The 19,566-nt window shown below is 34.5% G+C and overlaps 1 protein-coding gene across 1 annotated transcript; it reads right to left on the reverse strand.

The window, feature by feature from the left end:
- Nucleotides 1-4,652: 4,652 nt before the first annotated feature.
- On the reverse strand, nucleotides 4,653-5,585 carry LOC125111182 (olfactory receptor 5K3-like). The gene has a single exon (XM_047753037.1). The coding sequence runs from the start codon at nucleotides 5,583-5,585 to the stop codon at nucleotides 4,653-4,655; it is 933 nt and encodes a 310-aa protein (XP_047608993.1).
- Nucleotides 5,586-19,566: the final 13,981 nt, after the last annotated feature.

The following is a 19,566-nucleotide window of genomic DNA, read 5'->3' on the forward strand; positions in this document are numbered from 1 at the left end:
TTGGTCTCAAGTCCAAGCTCTAGCATTAGCTAGTTTTATCTTTTCAATGTGTTCAGTTCCCCTTGTTTTGCTTTAGTCAAACTCACTTTTTTTTAAAGTTTTATTGAAGTAGAGTTTATTTACAAGGCTGTGATAATTTCTGTTGTACAACAAAGTGACCTAGTCATACACATACACATATCCATTCTCTCTTAGATTCTGTTCCCACATAGATTATCACAGAATACTAGGTAGAGTTCTATGTGCTGTATAGCAGGTCACTGTTGGCCATTCATTCCATAAAACTCAGTATGCATATGCCAATCCCAAACCCCCAGTTCGTCCCTCCCATTGCCCTCACTGGTCCCCTTTGTTAACCATAGGTGTATCAAAGTCTGTGAATATGTCTCTGTTCATTCATATCCTTATTTTTAGATTCCACATATAAGGGACATCTGATATCATATAATGTTTGTCTTTCATGGTCCAACTAACTTCACTTGGTATGATAGTTTCTAGGTCCATCCATGTTGCTGTAAATGGCATTATTTCATTTTTTATGGTTGAGTAATATTGCATTGTATACATGTACCACATTTTTCATCCATTCCCCTGTTGATGGACATTTAGGCTCCTTCTGTGTCTTGGCTATTGTAAATAGAACTGCAATGTATATTGGGGTGCATGTATCTTTTTGAATTTTGATTTTCTATGGATATCTGCCCAGGAATGGGATTGCTGGATTGCATGTTAGTGGTATTTTTTTTTTTAGGAAACTCCATACTGATTTCCATAGTGGTTGCACCAAGGCACATTTACACCAACAGTGTAAGAGAGTTTTATTTTAATTTAACTGTATGGGTTATAGTTGATACCATGATATATTAGTCTCAAATGTACAGCAAAGTGGATCAGACTTACATAGAAATATATCCATTTTGCTCATATAAGGTATAACAAGCTGTTGAGTAGATTTTCCTGTGCTACATAGTAGGTTCTTGTTAATCATTGATTTTTTTACAGTAGGGTGTATATGATATTTCCACCTTTGCAATTCATCCCTCCCCTACACCGTTTCACCTATGGTATCCATAAAATTGGTTTTGAAATCTGAGAATTTGTTTTATAAATAAGTTATTGAGTGTAATTTTTATTAGATTCCATCTATAAATGCTATCATGTGATATTTGTCTTTGTCTGCCCTACTTCACTCAGTCTGATAAGCTCTAGGTCCATCCATGTTGCTGCAAGTGACATTATTTCATTCTTTTTTAATGGCTGTCAGCATTCCATTGTATATATGTACCACATTTGTTTTTAATCTGTTCTCATGTTGATGTACATCTAGGTTGCTTCCCTATCTTGGCTATTGTGAACAGTGCTTTAATAAACATTGGGGTGCATGTATCTTTTTGAATTACAGTTTTCTCTGGATGGATGCCTAGGAATGGGATTGCTGGATCATTTGACTTAGTTGTTAAGAACATGGATTTGGAGGCAGATAGTCTGAGCTTGATTCATGAGTTCCACCTTAATATTTCTTTGGACAAGTTATGAGAACTCTCTGTCCCTCATATTTTTAAGGTGGAGTGATAGGAAATTAAAGTTTAGTAATGAAAGTAAAAGTCTTAATAGACGTGCTGAATAGTTCAATGTATACTACTGAAAAGTTACTTGTAAGCTGAAAAATGTATGAGGATTAATTTAAAATGGGGTTAAAAAATGGGAGCTAGAGTAAGAGGCCTGGATATATCAGTTACTGATTATTCTGTTGTAAATAAAGCATCTTTTCCAAACAAGCTTAAACAGTAAGATCTTTTGTTTAATACAACCAGAAGGAAGATTTATTCCAGTGGCTCTGGGTCTGTTTCTGTGTAATTCATTCAGCCATGCCCCCTTTCTTTGGACTTCACCTCCAGGCCAGTTTACCTCTTGATGGCACATTGGATGTAGACTGTGCCTGATATCATATTGACATACCATGATATACAGAGGGAGAAACATTGCCTATTTTGTGATCTCCTTTAAAATATAGGATCTATATTTCCCAGAAATACCCAGAAAATCACTTCTTTTTTCTCATTGTCCCTAAATAAGTCACATTCTTCTCTTAGACATCTTGGAATAAGTGTTGTTAAGGACGGGGACGAAAACAGTAGAGGCATACAGCTAAAATTGTGGTGCCCTTAGAAAATGGAAAAAAAAATCAAGGCATGCGAGTCTAAAAGCTAAAAATAGCTGCTAAATTAGAAGATAATACTGGATGTACAACATCCAGCTAATTCAGAGCTTCTCAAACAGTTTTTTATCTATATTCCTTTTAGCCCATAAAATGTATTAGGAAGCTAAGGGGCTTTGTTTATGTGAATTGTTTCTATCAGTATTTACAATATTAGAAATGAGAACCAAGAAAGTAAAACATGATTATTCATTTATTCATTCCAAACTGAAAACAACAAGCATGTTTCCCTTTTATTTTTATAATTATATGAAAAGTTATTGGGAATGTGTGTGCATACATAAGTGGATCACATTGTTTTACAGCAGAAATAATCACAACACAGTAATGTAACTATACTTCCCCAATAAAACTTTAAGAATTGGAAACAATATTGAAAAGGAAGGTTTATTGATGGCCAAATATATCAGGCTTCATATTAAGTTCAGGTAATATGAAATCAGTAATGACATGTTTGATCAGGAAGAAGATAGGTCATCATTATATTATCTAACAGGTTCAATTTACTATGTAGTGTATTCTCTCCTTTTAGAATATTCTTCGGTTTCAGGTCTCTTCATCTAATGTAGGAATGACTGAAGTTGCTCTCCTTGCTTCAGGTCTCTTTACAATCAACTGCAAGATCAGGTTCCTAAAGTATATGCTCATATTACTCTGCTCCAGAAAGATGCTAATGTTTGATGCTTCTAAGCTAGATTCAGATTTCTTAGGGCAGCCCTTAAGATTCTCAATAATCTGACCCTCTTCTACTTTTTCTTCCTCTCACATTCACCACCAGTTCTCACCAATACTTTTGTCAGCTCTCTGACTCTGTCCCACAGTTCACCTCCCTGATCCCCATTCCCAGTGCCACACTCATTTCCACACCCATTGATTCTGGCCATACCCATTCCTGTTTTTCTCCAGATATTAAACTTTTTCCCATGTCAAAGGCACAGTTTCTTCTAATGCTACCCAAGAACTAAATGTCCCATGTGACAAAGATCTCCACTTTTTGAATGCCTAGGCATGTGGGGGAAAATGCAATATCGATTCAAATTCTAGCTCACTCCAAGGACCTGGATGAACTTGGCCAAACTCCAAAATATTTCAAAGTATGAGATTTTTCTAAGGGAAATCATGAGCAGTCATTTCTAACTACTTGGTAGGTTTAGTGTTTAAAATGTTTAGCTTAGTTACAGGCAGACAGTAGGTTCTCAGTGAATGAACTTTTTTCTTCTTTCACATTTGCACATGTGAGGATCAATACATATGTTTTGTTTAGCTCTTTCAATTTTTGCTATTTTCTACCTCATTAATGCTTGAACAGCACCACCAGCTCTTTGTGAATCCTATGCATGTGTCAATACTTTACATTGGACTCAATCCAGGTTCATGGTATTCCTAATGACAAGATATGCATGTAATACTATCACAGGGAAAAAAAAATCCTCTTTTAAAAAATAACTATGTTCATAAATTACAGTGTCATACAAAATGGACAATGACTCAAACTACATGAAAATTTAACATGCATTCAGATATCTGTACAAATATCATTTTCAATCACAGATTGATAAATCACTAATGTATTCACATATTCTCTTTAGGAGAACTTGAGAGAAAATGGGCTAATGTAAATAGGAAAACATGCCTGATTAGAGAATGCATGCTCTGCTTGATTTCATAGTCAAATGCAATCTCTCAAACAAACTCAAAAATGAGAATCAAATTTAAACATAGAACATACCCTGTCACACACTGATGCTTAAGAAGATATTAATTTAAGAACTTGGAATATGGCTGAGTTTGTGTGATTATGCCTTGAGATTCCAGAATATGGCCAATAGTATTAAATGGAGGTAGTCTCCTATGTAGTGAATTCTATTCAAAGCATTTGTTAAATTTGTTGAAAATTACAACTCATACTCTGAAACTAATAGCTACTGCTATAACTGAATACATCTTGACACAGTTTGTGACTCAGGAGTGATTTTGTCTTTTTAGGCCCGTGCCACAGCATATGGAGGTTCCCAGGCTAGGGTTCTAATCAGAGCTACAGATGCCAGCCTCTATCACAGTCACAGCAATGTGGAATCCGATCCATGTCTGCAGCCTACACCACAGCTCACAGCAACACCAGATCCTTAACTCAGAAAGGCCAGGGATTGAACCCACAGCCTCATGGATACCAGTCAGGTTCCTTTAACAACTGAGGCATGATGGGAACTCCAGCAGTAATTTTTTAGTTCACTCCTGATGGAAACTTGTAAATTAAATTTTGGAATACATTCTGGCAGAATCTCTCCCTCTGAATTTATTTAGCTCAGACTATCATGTTTTACTGATATAATATTTTATATATAGTGGTCATTTTCTAGTTTGTTTGTATTCCTTAACTTTGAAAATAATGTTTTATCAAGTTAAAATCAATTTTTTATATGGGATATTTGTCTCAGAATGTTATGACCTCAATCATTTTTTTCATGACATTGATTACTTCCTTATTTCTTAGGCTATAAATGAAAGGATTTAATAAGGGAATAACTAGAGTATAAAAAATAGCAAGGGGTAAATCTTTGTCTTCTTCATTAACTGAATTTGGTCGAATGTACATGAAGAGAAGAGATCCATAGAAGATTGAGACAGAGAGAAAGTGGGATGCACAAGTAGATAAAGCTTTGCCTCTTCCCTTGTTGGATTTCATTGTGAAAATTGTGAAGAGGATGAAAAGGTATGAGATTATAACTATTGTAATACTGAAAATTTGAACTGACCCAGAAAAAATAAATATCATCAATTCATTGAGATAAGGGTCAACACAGGAGAGTCTGTATAATGGAAGAACATCACAAAAGAAGTGGTTGATTTGATGAGACCTACAGAAAGTTAACCTAAACAGAAATCCGACATGAATCATGGAGTGCAGGTTACCAGCTATGTAGGCTCCTGTGGTCATCTTAATGCAGAGTTTATTTGACATCATGCTGTGGTACAGCAGTGGGTTGCAGATAGCCACGTAGCAATCATAGGCCATTGCTGCCAAGAGAAAACAGTCTGCAGTTTCAGCTAGGCAGAGGAAATACCACTGTGCCATGCATTCATAGAGGGAAATTAGTCCATTCTTAGAGAAGAAATTCTGTAGCATCTTTGGGGTAATGGCACAGGAACAACAGGAATCCATCAGAGCGAGGTTGCCCAGAAAGATGTACATCGGGGTGTGAAGATGATGCTCTGTACATATCACTGCCACCAGACCAAGGTTTCCCACCATGGTGATCAGATAGATTACAAGGAACACGATAAACAGAATGGTTCTCAATTCTGGGTGATCTGCAAATCCTGTGAGCACAAACTCTACTGTCAAGGATTGGTTATCCCCAGTCATCTCTACATTCATTGTCTGTTGAGACAGGAATTATGGTTATACAAGATGGGCAGGGAGGTTGTGCTTGGTGGATACAAACTGTTACCCTTGGGATGTATGGGAATGGGGCCCTGTTTTATAGCACAGGAAACTGTTTATAACTGGGTCACCATATTGTACAATAGAATTTGTAGAAATATTGCAAACCACCTATAATTTAATTTAAAACATAATTGTAATTTGAATATATGTAACTTTCCTTTTAAAATTTTCTTTTTACACCAAGGAATGAGCTTCTTCTTCAAGCTTCTCCTACTGTCTTGTGATACAAACACGCAAACTTCTGGGGGCATTTGTTAGCCTAACATGTCAGTTCCTATGACTTCAACTCTGAAACTCAAAATTTGCAAGATTGTTTTGATAATTACAGGAGTGTTGCTCAGAGTTACAAAGGTTTGCTTTTATGAATTTATGCAACTAAAATGTATAAATCTAGGTAATGATTTTTCGTTCACTGTGCCTACCCAATTTCAGTTTTAACTTTTATATTAGAGATACTTAAAATGCTTTTAAATCACTTTTCTATATGTTCATACATTTGCATTAGCAAAAAATTTTTCATATATTTCCCCAGTAGGGGAAATATTTGAAGTCATCTTTCAATGGTATGTTTAAAATATATTTTATGATTATTTGAAGGTTGCTAAGGATTAAAGAGAGAAATGCTCAGCTTTGAAGAAAGTCAACTCACAGAGCTAAGGAATAAATATATGTATTGTTGGTCACCTCTTTATCCCTTTCCTAGTGTCATACCCATTTCCAGAAACAGTGACTTTCTCCATACCATTATTCCTATTTAATTTTTCCCAGATATATACACATTTTCTTCTTTTATCTAAGACATTGTTTATATATAATGATAATAAAGCTAACTAAATGCTTCTCATCATTTTAATTTTCACTTTCTAGACTCTCCGGCATGTCTATATACCCAGTACAAAGTATGACGATTTATGTCTAATCTTCACTGCATTTTGTGCATATGTGCACACATTTTCCTTACTGTGTTGTAGACATTTTGATTTTAGCTTTAACTTTTAATTCTTACAACAGCTGTACTGTGCTATGGGGATAAAGTTGTGTTGAGTCCAGTCCTACTTCAATCTCAGTGACATTAGATGGGTGAATTTGTGTTCAGAGTCCTACCAATGATCCTTAATGACTTCTTTGGTGGTCCTTCCAGGGATCCTTAGTGACCACTTCCACAAAATGAGTTTGTTAATTTTGAAGGAGATTCTTCAAAGATAATTATTCAAAACTTGTTATTTACAGAAATTAATGTTAATACACAAGGTATGTTAAAACTCATACAATTCAATGAGAAAAAGCACAAACATTCAGGTTAAAGAAAGGAAGTAAAAAGATATTTTTACAAAGGTCATCAAAATCACCAAGTGATGCATGAAAATATGTTACACCATTAATAATTAGCAAAATGCAAATAAATACCATGAGCTATCACTTCATACATGTCAGAATGCCTGTCATCATGAAGATAAGAGAGAACAAGTATTGCCTAGAATGTGGAGAGTACAGAATGTAGAGAAAACTCTTGTTGGGAATGCAAATCGTTTCAGTCATTATGGATGCCAATATCGATTTTCCTCAAATAAAATTAGAACTACCTTGTGATCCTGCAATTCCACTTCTGTGTATATACTAAAAGGAAGTGAAAACAAATAATCCAAGAGAGATATGAACTCCTGTTATAGCATCATTATATACAGTAGCCAAGTTATAAAAACACCTAAGTGCTACTAAATAAAGATTAGTGGATAAAAGTGAGCCTTGAGAAAGTGAACCTTGAGAAAGTGAGCCTTGAGAAAGTGAGCCTTGAAAGTGAGCCTTGAGAAAGAAGTGTATCCTATTTGCAACAACACAGGGATATCATGCTGGGATAAGTCAAAGAAAGACAAAAACTTCATATCTGAACAAGCCAAACTCATAAAATAGATTAAATAGTGGTTGCCAGGGGCTCTGGGTTTGGGTAAATAGGAGAGATAGTGTTTATGAGTACAAGCTTGAATCTAATAGATAAATAAGTCAGGAAGATCTAGTGAACACTATGGTGAATATATTATATAATCATCAAAACTGTTCAGAGTCTAGGTCTCAATTATTGCCACCACCGGAAAGAAATGGCAATTTCATGACTTGATAGAGTGCTAACCAATGCTGCAATTGACAATCATATTACTATTTACCATTATGTGAAATCAACATGGTATAAACTCTAAACTTACGCAATATTACATGTCATGTATATTTTAGTAAAGTGTATATCATAAAAATTTAAGTATGTCTTATCTGAGTTGACTGAGTACTATTTTTATATTTCTAAGAAAACTGTGTGAGAATTATCTGAAGTATGGCACAGTAGATCAAAGACAATAAATAAAAGTTTACCTTTATACTTATTTTTTCTAACATTTAGAAAAGAGAAAACCCTTAAATCTTAATACATTTTTGAAAGCAAGTTGTAATTTTCTTTAAGTGGCTATCTTCTATCATTATTTAGTGATCTCCTAGGAATATTTAGTGATTTGTGTAGTCATATGTATTCCATATTGAATATGATTTATTTTTCCATAATCAAATTTTGAAATAAACACCTTGGCTGAAAGTTTTATTTATTAGTTTTCTTTAAAATATAAACTGTTAACCACTTAATTATTCCCGAAATATCCTACACAATTACTTTGTGTCCTTACCTGTGTATTTAAGTCTGACTTTTAATCAGAGAAGGTCAGAGTGCTTTGCAGTTTGAATCTCCTTCTAGTTTTTCTATAGTGCTCAGTTTTGAGTAGAGGTAGAGAGATAACTGAATAGTTGAAATCTCACAACAGCAAAATACTTTAGATAAATAAATATTAATGAATGCTAATATTAAAATAAAAAATTGGAATATTCCCTTACCTGGATTTCACTAGAAAAAAGTTTTGTGATACCTCATGATTGCTTTGTGGTGTTGCATCTCAAAGAATTTCAGAATATAAACCTTGGTCTCGAAAACATTTGGGATTAAAAGAATAAATATGTTCAAATACAAATAGGTTACTGTTGATAATTATGTTCTTTACAATGAGAAGTTAAAAATTTCCATCAAATCCTAAGGGATATCGCTGCACTGACATCAGTATGTTTCTGTGGGAAGATTCAGTTGCCAATACCTATCAGGAATTCTGTGATATAATGAGGTCAAAATAATTACCTTTGTGAGGGTCAGTAAAACTTTTATGATACCTATTGATAATTATATAACTGACCACATTTTTATTTTTTGTTTTAATTTTTTAAATTGTTACTTCCCCAATACAACTTTTTTTTTCCTACTATACAGCATGGTGACCCAGTTCACTTTTATATTGTTTCTGATTTGTCAAAAGTGCCATCTGAGCAGAAAAGAATCTCATGTTGGCTTGACTTTTTTATCAGGGTAATTAATATGGTTTATGAAAAACGATTAGAAATTTGTGAGGAGACTAGAAGCTGTTGTATGTTTATCACAGGGTCATCTGTGAGTTGATTTGTTCTGATGTTTTGCAAAATACCATTGGAAACTCTGATATTATTCCTTAGTCCCATATGTGAATTACCTAGATGGTTTTCCTTCCTTTGGTTTTCCCCAACTGCCTTTATTTTTTCACTCAGTTTTTCTCCACTCATGCCGCTAATCACTGATCAGTATACTACATGTTTATTTGTTAGTGCATATATAGGTAGTCACTGACTTCCCTCCTCCCAGCATTAACATATAGGCTCAAAAGAGAAAAGGTTTCTCTGTTAGGTACATTCATCTATTTATAACACCTTGATAATAGGTGGAAATTTACAGTAGTTAAGAATGATTTGTCCTGTGAAAGAAAAAATTATACCCAAATATTTGAAATGTGCTTTCATTAGTTTTCAAAGAAATTCATTTTTGATTATGGTATTTCAGATGCTCCACTGTCTGTGTGTATTTGACATACAATCTTGATTTTTTCTTCTTTCCAAGGACATTACCATTTGCCATGTTCATTCCATCACTATTGCTTTGTGTACTTGCTTCATTAATTTACTTGTAAGGTTTCCTTCAACTAAAACACCATTTTAAGCCTCTGTTTTCATCCCAATCTGCTCATTCTGGATTGCAAATCAGATCTCCATGAAGACGTTCCTAGGTCCTTTATTTTTTTAATTTAATTTTGTCAGAGTATAGTTGATTTACACTGTTGTATTAGTTTCAGGTGTACAGCAAATGAATCAGTCATACATATAAATGAACCCATTGTGTTTTCCCATATAAGTTATTACAAACTATTAAATAGATTTTCCTGTGCTATAAAGTAGTTCCTCATTAATCATTTTTTTTATTCATTCATGTTTATATGCTATTCCTAACGTCTCAATTCATCCCTTCCTTCAATGGTTTCACCTATGGTAACCATAAGATTTTCTGTAAACAATAATGTTTTATTACTTCATTTTGGATTCAAATGCCTTTATTACTTTTTGTTGTATAATTGCTCTGGGTAGAACTTTTAATCCCATGTTCAATAAAAATGGCAAGAGTTGGTATCCTTGTCTTGATCCTGATTCAGAGGAAAAACTTTCAGCTGTTTAGTGTTCAGTATCATGTTAGCTGTGGGCTTGTCATATATAACCTTTATTAAGATGCAGTGTTTTCCCTTGGTGCCCACTGTTTAAAAAGTTTTTATAATAAATCGATGTCGAAATTTGTAAATGTTTTTACACATCCATTGAGGAGATTATTTGATTTTTATCTTTTTTTTTGTCTTTTTGTCTTTTTAGGCTTATATAATACTTATTTTTTCATATAAACTCTTTTAGATTATAATTTAGAAGTCCTGGTACTATATAGTTTTTAAGTCCACACTGGCAGCATATGGATGTTCCCAGGCTAGGGGTCCAATCAGAGCTGTAGCCGACAGTTTACACCAGAGCCACAGCAACACAGGATCTGGCCGCATCTGCAACCTACACTACAGCTCATGGCAACGCTGGAGCCTTAACCCACTGAGCAAGGCCAGGGATCGAAACCCTGTCTTTGTGGATGCTGGTCGGGTTTGCTAACCGCTGAGCCATGACAGGAACTCCATATCTTTGGTTTTTTTTAATCTTTATCATATTGATTAGATTCTTTACATCCTTGGACTAAATCCCACTTGCCAATTGTGTATGATCCTTAAAATGTACTGTTGAATTGAATTTGATAATATATGTTGAAGATTTTTGCATCTTTGCTCATCAGGGATACTAGCCTGTCATTATCTTTTCTTTCGTAGCCCTTGTCTGGTTTTGATATCAGAGAGATGCTGGCCTTGTAAAATGTGTTTGGAAATGTTCCCTCTCCTTCTATATTTGAAAGAGTTTGAAAGAGATTAGTATTGTTTTTTATATTATTATGCTTATTTTACTTTTATATTGAGGTAGAGTTTATACACAGTATTATATAAGTTTCATATACACAGCATAATGACGAAGTACTTTTACAGGTTAAAATCCACTAAAATTTATTACAAGATAATGTTTGTCATGAAAAAGAATGAAATAATGCCATTTGCATCAACACGATGGACCTAGAGTCTATCATAACAAGTGGTGCAAGTCAGACAGAAAAAGACAAATATATGATATCACTTATATGTGGAATCTTAAAAAATGGTGGACATGAACATATTAAAAAAACAGAAACAGACTCATGGACACAGAAAGCAAACTTAGAGTTACCAAAGTGGAAAGGTAGAGGGAAGGGAATTTGGGAGTGACATATACAGATTAGTATATATAAAATAGATAAATAACAAGTGTCTAATGTTTATCACAGGGAACAATAATCAATGGTTTATAATAACCTATATGGGAAAATAATATTATATGTGTATATATACATATGTACATATAATAATTTTATGTTTGTGTATACATATTATATATTTTTGATATTATATATTTTAGATATTATATATATTCATAATGTGTATACATACCCACACATATAACTGAATCACTTTGCTATACCCCTGAAACTCACACAACAGTGTAAATCAACTATATGTCAATTAAAAAAAAAGATAATGGCTATATTCTTTTTATACAGCATATCTTTATTGCTTATCAATTTCATACATAGGAGTTTGTATCTCTAAGTCCTACACCCTTAATTTGCCCCCTCACCTCTTCTCTCTCCATTTGGTTTGATTTCTACATCTGTGAGGGTGTTCCTGTTTTGCATATACTTTGTATTATTTTTTAGATTCTACATATAAGTAATATCACATACTATTTGTCTTCTGACATATAGTCTGACAAATATTTCTGACATATTTCACTAAATACAGTATTCTCTAAGTTTATCCACATTACTTTAAGTTGAAGAAACATAATTTTTTATTTTTGAGGAATGTTTCATTGTGTGTGTGTGTGTGTGTGTGTGTGTGTGAGTATATATACCCATACATGCTGACTTTTTTCTCAATTAGTCTGTAGAATGTGGCACATGGGTTACTTCCATATCTTGGCAATTGGAAATAGTGCAACTGTGAACTTTGGGGTCCATGTAGGTTTTAGAATTAGTGTTTGTGTTTTCTTTGGATATATGCCATGAGTGAAATTGTTGGATCATATAGTAGTACTATTGTTAATTTTATGAGGAACCTCCATTCAGTTTTCAATATTGACTGCAGCAATTTAAATTCCACCAAACGTGTTCAAGGGTTCCTATTTTTCCACATCCTTGCCAATATTTGATATCTGTGGAATTTTGGATAATAGCTGTTTTGACAAATGTGAGGTGATATCTCATTCTTTTTATTTGTGTTTTTCTAAAAATTAATGAATGTTGATCTTCTTTCATTTGCCTGTTATCCATTTATATGTATTTGGAAAAATATCTATTCTGGTCTTTTGCCTGAGTTTTGAATAGGTTGGGTTTTTGGTTATTGATTTGTATGAGATGTTGCAATATTTTGGATATTTATACTTTGTCACATATATTTGCAAACTTTTTTTTCATTCTGTAGATTGTCTTTTAATTTTGTCAACTGTTTTCTTCTCTATGAAAAAGGTTTTAAGTTTAATTTGGTCCTCTCTGTTTATTTTTGCTTTTACTTCTTTTGCCTTAGGAGAGATATAAAGAAATATTGCTGTGATTTATGTCAAAGAGTATTCTTTTCTGAGAGTTTTGTATTTTCAGGTCTGACAGATCTTTAATCTCTTTTGAGTTTATTTTTTGTATAGTATGTGAAAATGTTCTAATTTAATTCTTTTACATGCAGCTGTCTGGTTTTCTCAGCAACAGTTGTTGAAGAGACTGTCCTTTTTCCATTGTTGCCTCCGCTTTGCTTGCCATAGCTTAATAGACCATAGGTGTGTGAGTTTATTTCTGGGCTCTCGAATCTGTTCCATTGGTCTGTGTGTCTGCTTTTGTGCTAATCCATACTGGTTTACTTACTGTAGCTTTGTAGTACAGTCCAAAGTCTAAGAGAGTTTTGGTTTCAGGTTTGTTCTTTTTTCTCAGGTTGTGAGTGTCATTTATAGTTCCATCTGAATTTTAGGATTATTTGTTCTAATTCTATGGATGGTGTCCTGGGTATTTTGATAGGAATTACATTAAATCTGTAGATTGCTTTGGATAGTATGGCCATTTTAACAGAATCAATTCTTCCAGACCGAGAACACTAGATAACTTTCCATTCCTTTGAGTCAACCTCAGTTTTCTTCACCAACAATTTATAGTTTTCAGAATATACATGTATATTTAACACCCTTGGTTAAGTTTATTCCTGGGTATTTATTCTTTTAGCTGTTTTGGTTTGGTTTGGTTTGGTTTGGTTTGGTCTTTTTGCCATTTTCTTGGGCCGCTCCCATGGCATATGGAGGTTCCCAGGCCAGGGGTCGAATCGGAGCTGTAGCTTTCAGCCTATGCCAGAGCCACACCAATGCAGGAACCGAACTGTGTCTGCGACCTACACCATAGCTCATGGCAACGTTGGATCCTTAACCCACTGAGCAAGGTCAGGTATCGAATGCACAACCTTATCATTCCTAGTCAGATTTGTTAACCACTGAGCCATGATGGGAACTCCTAGATGTGGTTTTAAATCAGATTGTTTCTAACTTTCTCTTTCTGATACTTAATTTTTAGTATATGAAAAAGCAACAGGTTTCTGTATATTAATCTTGTACCCGCCAACATTGATGAATTACTTTATTAATTTTTTGAAATAGTTGTTTTTTTTTTTTTTGGTGGAGACTTTAGGGTTTTCTATATATAATACTATGTCCTTGACAAGTAGTAACAGTTTTATTTCTTCCTTTCCAATTTGAATGCCTTTATTTCTTTTTTCTTGTCTGAGTGCTGTGGATAGCATTTCCGATCTTACGTTCGGTGGAAACGATAAGAGTGGGCATCATTGTATAGTTCTTGAATTTAGAAGACAGCTTTTTCCTTTTTACCATTGAGTGTGATGTTGCAAGTTTGTATTAAATGGCCTTTATTATGCTGCGTATGTTCCCTCTTTCACTTAGAGGAGAGTTTTTTTAATCATGAATGGTTGTTGAATTTTTTTATATGCCCTTTTTGCATAATTGAGATGATCATGTGTTTTTTATCCTTCCTTTTGTTAATGTGGTGTATCCCAGATAATGATTTGCAGATGTTGAAAAGTACTTGTGACCCTCAAATAAATCCAAATTGACTGTGTTGTATGAACCTTTTTTATGTACTGTTGAACTTGGTTTGCTAATATTTTTTGAGGATTTTGCATCTTTACTTATGCCTCTCATTTTTTTATAGTGTCTTTGCCTGGTTTTGCTATCAGGAAAAGTGTTGGCCCCAGAAAAAATTTGAAAGTATCACCTCCACTTAAATTATTTGTAATAGTTTGAGACTGATAGATATTAGTTATTCTATTTTTTATATTATTTCTGTGAAGCCATCCAGTCCTGGACTTTTGTTTACTAATGAGTTTTTTAAAATTACAAATTTAATTTCAGTACTTGTGATCCACTTGTTCAAATATTATTTCTTTAACTTTGCTGGCTGCATGTTTTTACAAAATTGTCTTTCTTCTAGGTTGTTCAATTTGTTGTTATAAAACTCCATAGTTATCTTAGGATTTTTTTTGTACCTCTCTGGTATCAGTGTTAATTTCTCCTCTTTCATATCTTATTTTGCTTGATTGAGTCCTCTATTTTTTCTTCATGGTAAGCCTGGCTAAATGTTTGTTAATTTTTCTAAAATGCAACTCTTGGTTTAATCTTTTCTATTTTTTTGGACTCTATTTTTTTTTTACTTCCTCTCTGGTCTTTATTATTTCCTTCCTTCTGCTGACTCTGGACTTTGCTCTTACTTTCTAATTCTTTTAGCTTGTAAGTTATAATGCTTAATTGAGATTTTAAAAAAATTTCTTGAGGTAGGCTTCTAGTACTTTAAAATTACCTCTTGGAACTGCTTTTGCTGCATTCCATATGTTTTGGCATGTTGTGTATGCATTTTCATTTGTCTCAAGGTATTTTCTGATTTCCTCTTTGATTTCTTCATTGACCATTTGCTTGTTTTATGTGCTGTGTTGTTTAGCCTTCCAGTGTGTGTTCTTTTTCATTTTCCTTTCTGTAATTGTTTTCTAGTTTCATACCATTATGACTGGAAAATAATGCTAATATACTTTATATGTTCTTAAGTTTCTTGAGATTGTTTTATGGCTTAGCATGTGATCCAACCTGAAGAACATTCCATGTGCACTTCAAAGAATGTGTTTTTAGATGTTTTTGAATGTAATGTCCTATAGATGTCTATTTCATTTTACTGGTCTGTTTTATCATTAAGAGCATAGTTGCCTTAATAAGTTTCTCTGAATGATTTGTCCTTTCAAATGATGCAACTGACCAGGGCTTAATATCTAAAATATACAAACAACTTATACAACTCAACAGCAAAAAGTGAACTATCCAATTTAAAAATGCAAAAAAGACCTGAATAGACATTTCTCCAAGGAAGATATACAGATGACCAACAAGCACATGAAAAAATGCTCAACATCCCTGATTATTAGAGAAATGCAAATCAAAACTACCATGAGATACCACCTCATACCAGTTAGAATGGCCATCACTAATAAGTCCAAAAATAACAAATGCTGGAGGGGGTGTGGAGAAATGGGAACCTTCCTGCACTTTTGGTGGGAATGTAAGCTAGTTCAACCACTATGGAGAACAGTATGGAGAATCCTTAGAAAACTATACATAGAACTACCATATGACCCAGCAGTCCCACTTTTGGGCAAACATCCAGACAAAACTTTCCTTGAAAAAGACACATGCAGCCTTGTGTTCATTGCAGCACTATTCACAAGAGCTAATATATGGAAACAACCCAAATGTCCATCAACAGATGAATGGAGTAATAAGGTGTCATATATATACACAGTGGAATACTACTCATGCATAAAAAATGAAATAATGCCATTTGCAGCAACATGGATGGAACTAGAGACTCTCATTCTGAGTGAAGTAAGTCAGAAAGAGAAAGACAAATACCATTTGATATCGCTTATATCTGGAATCTAATATATGGTTCAAATGAACCTCTCCACAGAAAAGAAAATCAAGGACTTGGAGAATAGACTTGTGGTTGCCCAGGGGGAGGGAGTGGGATAGATTGGGAGCTTGGGGTTAATAGATGCAAAATATTGCCTTCGGAATTGATTAGCAATGAGATCTTGCTGTGTGGCACTGGGAACTATGTCTAGTCACCTCTGATGGAGCATGGTAATATTAGAAAAAAATGTATACATGTATGTGTAACTGGGTCACCATCCTGTACAGTAGAAAAAAAATGTATTGGGGAAATAATGATTGATTACAATTTTAAAAATTAAAAAAATAAAAGTTAAATAAAAAATTTTCAATCTCTTCTCTTTTATTTCTACTCCTGGCACCTGTATAATACAAATGTTGGAACACTTAATATTATATAAAAGATCTCTTAAATTTTATTTTTAAAAATTATTTTTCTTTCTACTGTTTTTATTGGTTGATTTTATTTATCCTTTGTTCCAGATCACATATGTGTTCTTTTGCATCAGTCTGTTTTTCATTTCTTTTAATGTGTTTTTTATTTCAGTATTTACCTATTAATTTCTGCTTTTTCTTTTTTATATTTCCCAATTCCTTATTAAAATATTCAGTGTTTATACAGAATCTATAGTTAATAGGACCTACTTGCAGCAAAGGAAATTCTACTCAGTACTCCGTGATGACATATATATATATATATATATATATATATATATATATATATAATATATATGAAATATACAAATAAAATTATTATATATATATAAAATTCATTCACTTTTATGTATACCTGAAACTAACACAACATTTTAAATCAACTATACTCCAATAAAATTTGAAAATTCACTATTTAGATCAATTACTTTCCCTAATTCCATTCATACTTTATTATATATATATATATATATATATATATATATATATATTGCATTCTTTATCTGGTAATTTATTGAGGTTTTATTATTTTTTCACTTGCTCTTTCAATTAGGAATAGTTCTGCCTTTTCATTTTGCTTAACTTACTTTGTATGTGATTAAGTGAGATAATTACCTATTATGATCTTGAATATAAGAATGAACTCCAACTAAGACTTTCCCAGTACAGATTGCATGACTTTGGTGGAAGACCTGCATTGGATGTGGATGCCAGTCACATCTTTCCTTAAGGTGTGCTGGCAGCTGTCACCTTGATAGAAGGTTGGGCTGGAGATAGGAGTTCTGATTCTGGTGCTGATTATGATGAGAAACTTCCACTCTGCTCTTTGGCTCTCACCACTCTGTCAGGGGTGACTCTAATTACATGTTGCTGGAGCAGAAGCCCTGAGGATTGGGCTTGGGCTGGCTATGTTACATTTATATGTGTTTTTTCCTTCTCCCTTCACCAGGTCCTTTGTTCCAAGGGAAGAAAGTGCTGAAACAAGTGAGTCCTGTGCACAGATGTGGGTTCAATATACTACATATATAGACATCTGTAGCTCTTCTCAGACACAGCCTTGGATGCAAGTTCCCTTTGACTCAGACAGTCAGTCACTGCCTCCTGCACCTTCCACCCTTGCCCCTGTTCTGTTCTGAAACCATTTCACAAGGCTGATGAGGGCCTCTGTGGATTCTTAGTATGTGTTGGGAGCTTAGCTGTGACAAAGTAGTCACTTTAAGATATCTGGGTGGCTTCTGAGATGACACAGGACTAAGCACCACAGTGGCCATCATTGCCCTACCCAAGCTCTGCCCTGGGAATAGATTGCTTCCTGGTCCCATGGGTTAGTCTTTTCCTTAGGTTGGGTTGCTTCTCCAGACCTGGTACATTACTGTGATGTAAATTGAGCAGGGCTGGAACATTCACTAGGTTTGGATTTTGGGGCACATGTCAAGCCTTTTGAGGGACACTAGGCAACTGCTAGGACAGATATCTCTCCATCCTGCTTTGGGAGCATGACTCTTTTGTTCACAGAATTGATAACCATTCCCAGCTCTGATCCTCCTGTCTTCTGTGGAAACTTGCCACAAATCAGGGAGGGGCTATACCATCTTTGTGCATATATCATGAACAAGATGTGGTAGAGCACCTCTGTTAGAGGTATGGGCAGTTTCTGAGGTGCTTTTTGGATAAATGCCAATGATGGCCACCACAATCCCACCTAGGCCCTGGCCAGGACCAGTTTGCATTTGCATCCCAGCCAAGTTTTTCCACAGTCCTTATTCCCCTAGAACCAGTGTTGCAAAGTGGAGTGATGTAAGTAAGGCTAGAGATTTCACTTGGCTCAGTCTGGGCTACATGGCTATGTAGTCATGGGAAACCTGGCACCCAGTAGAGAAACCCTCTCTCTGCCCCACATCAGGGCCTAGCCAGCACATGTGTGCTCCTCATGAGCAGAGTCTGGGCTTTTAAAACACTTCTTTTAGTCCCAGGAACCTTCCAGACAACTAAGGGTGGCTTGTCTCCTCCATGAAGAAACTCAGGACTGGGATGCTCAATCATGTACTTGGTCTGCTCACTCCTAAGGGTAGATGTCTACTCCCCAAATCTCCCTTTTACTAGAAATCCCCTTAGTAGAGATTCCAAAGTAATCACTTTTATTTCCTTCTTACCCAATTATTGGGTGTTTTCCTTATAGCCTTGGTTTTACAGGGATCTTTATGCCAATTTTCAATAGTTTTCAAGGAGAATTTTTCCATATATAGATATATTACTTATGTATTCATGGGAAGATGTGAGTTCCACGTCATCTTACTCAGCTGTCTTGATGTCCCTCCAGGATTGGTATTAATTTTCTTTAACTGTTGGGAGTAATTTACCAGTGTGACCATCTGGTCCTTGTTTTGTTCCATGGGAGATTTTTGATTACTGATTTAGCCTATTACTAGTAATCATCCTATTCAAAATTTCTATTTCTTTTTTTTTGTAAAATTTTTTATTACTCAATGAATTTATTACATTTATAGTTGTACAACGATCATCACAATCCAATTTTATAGGATTTCAACCCACAATCCCAGCACATCCCCCAACCCCCCAAACTGTCTCCTCTTGAGACCATAAGTTTTGCAATGTCTGTGAGTCAGCATCTGTCCTGCAAAGAAGTTCATTCTGTCAGTGTTTCAGATTCCACATGTCAGTGAAAGCATTTGATGGTGTCTCATTGTATGGCTGACTTCACTTAGCATGATAATTTCTAGGTCCATCCATGTTGCAAAAAATGCTGGTATTTCATTCCTTTTAATGGCTGAGTAATATTCCATTGTGTATACGTACCACACCTTCTTGATCCACTCCTCTCTCGATGGCTGTTTAGGTTGTTTACATGTTTTGGCTATTGTAAATAGTGCTTCAATGAACATTGGAGTGCATGTGTCTTTGCAAG

This window comes from Phacochoerus africanus, chromosome 1 (genome assembly GCF_016906955.1).
Source record: "Phacochoerus africanus isolate WHEZ1 chromosome 1, ROS_Pafr_v1, whole genome shotgun sequence".
In the NCBI taxonomy this organism is placed as follows: domain Eukaryota; kingdom Metazoa; phylum Chordata; class Mammalia; order Artiodactyla; family Suidae; genus Phacochoerus; species Phacochoerus africanus.

Excerpts from the sequence above, each read along its gene's own strand:
- LOC125111182 (XM_047753037.1), bottom strand. The coding sequence starts at position 5,585 with ATGACTGGGGATAACCAATCCTTGACAGTAGAGTTTGTGCTCACAGGA.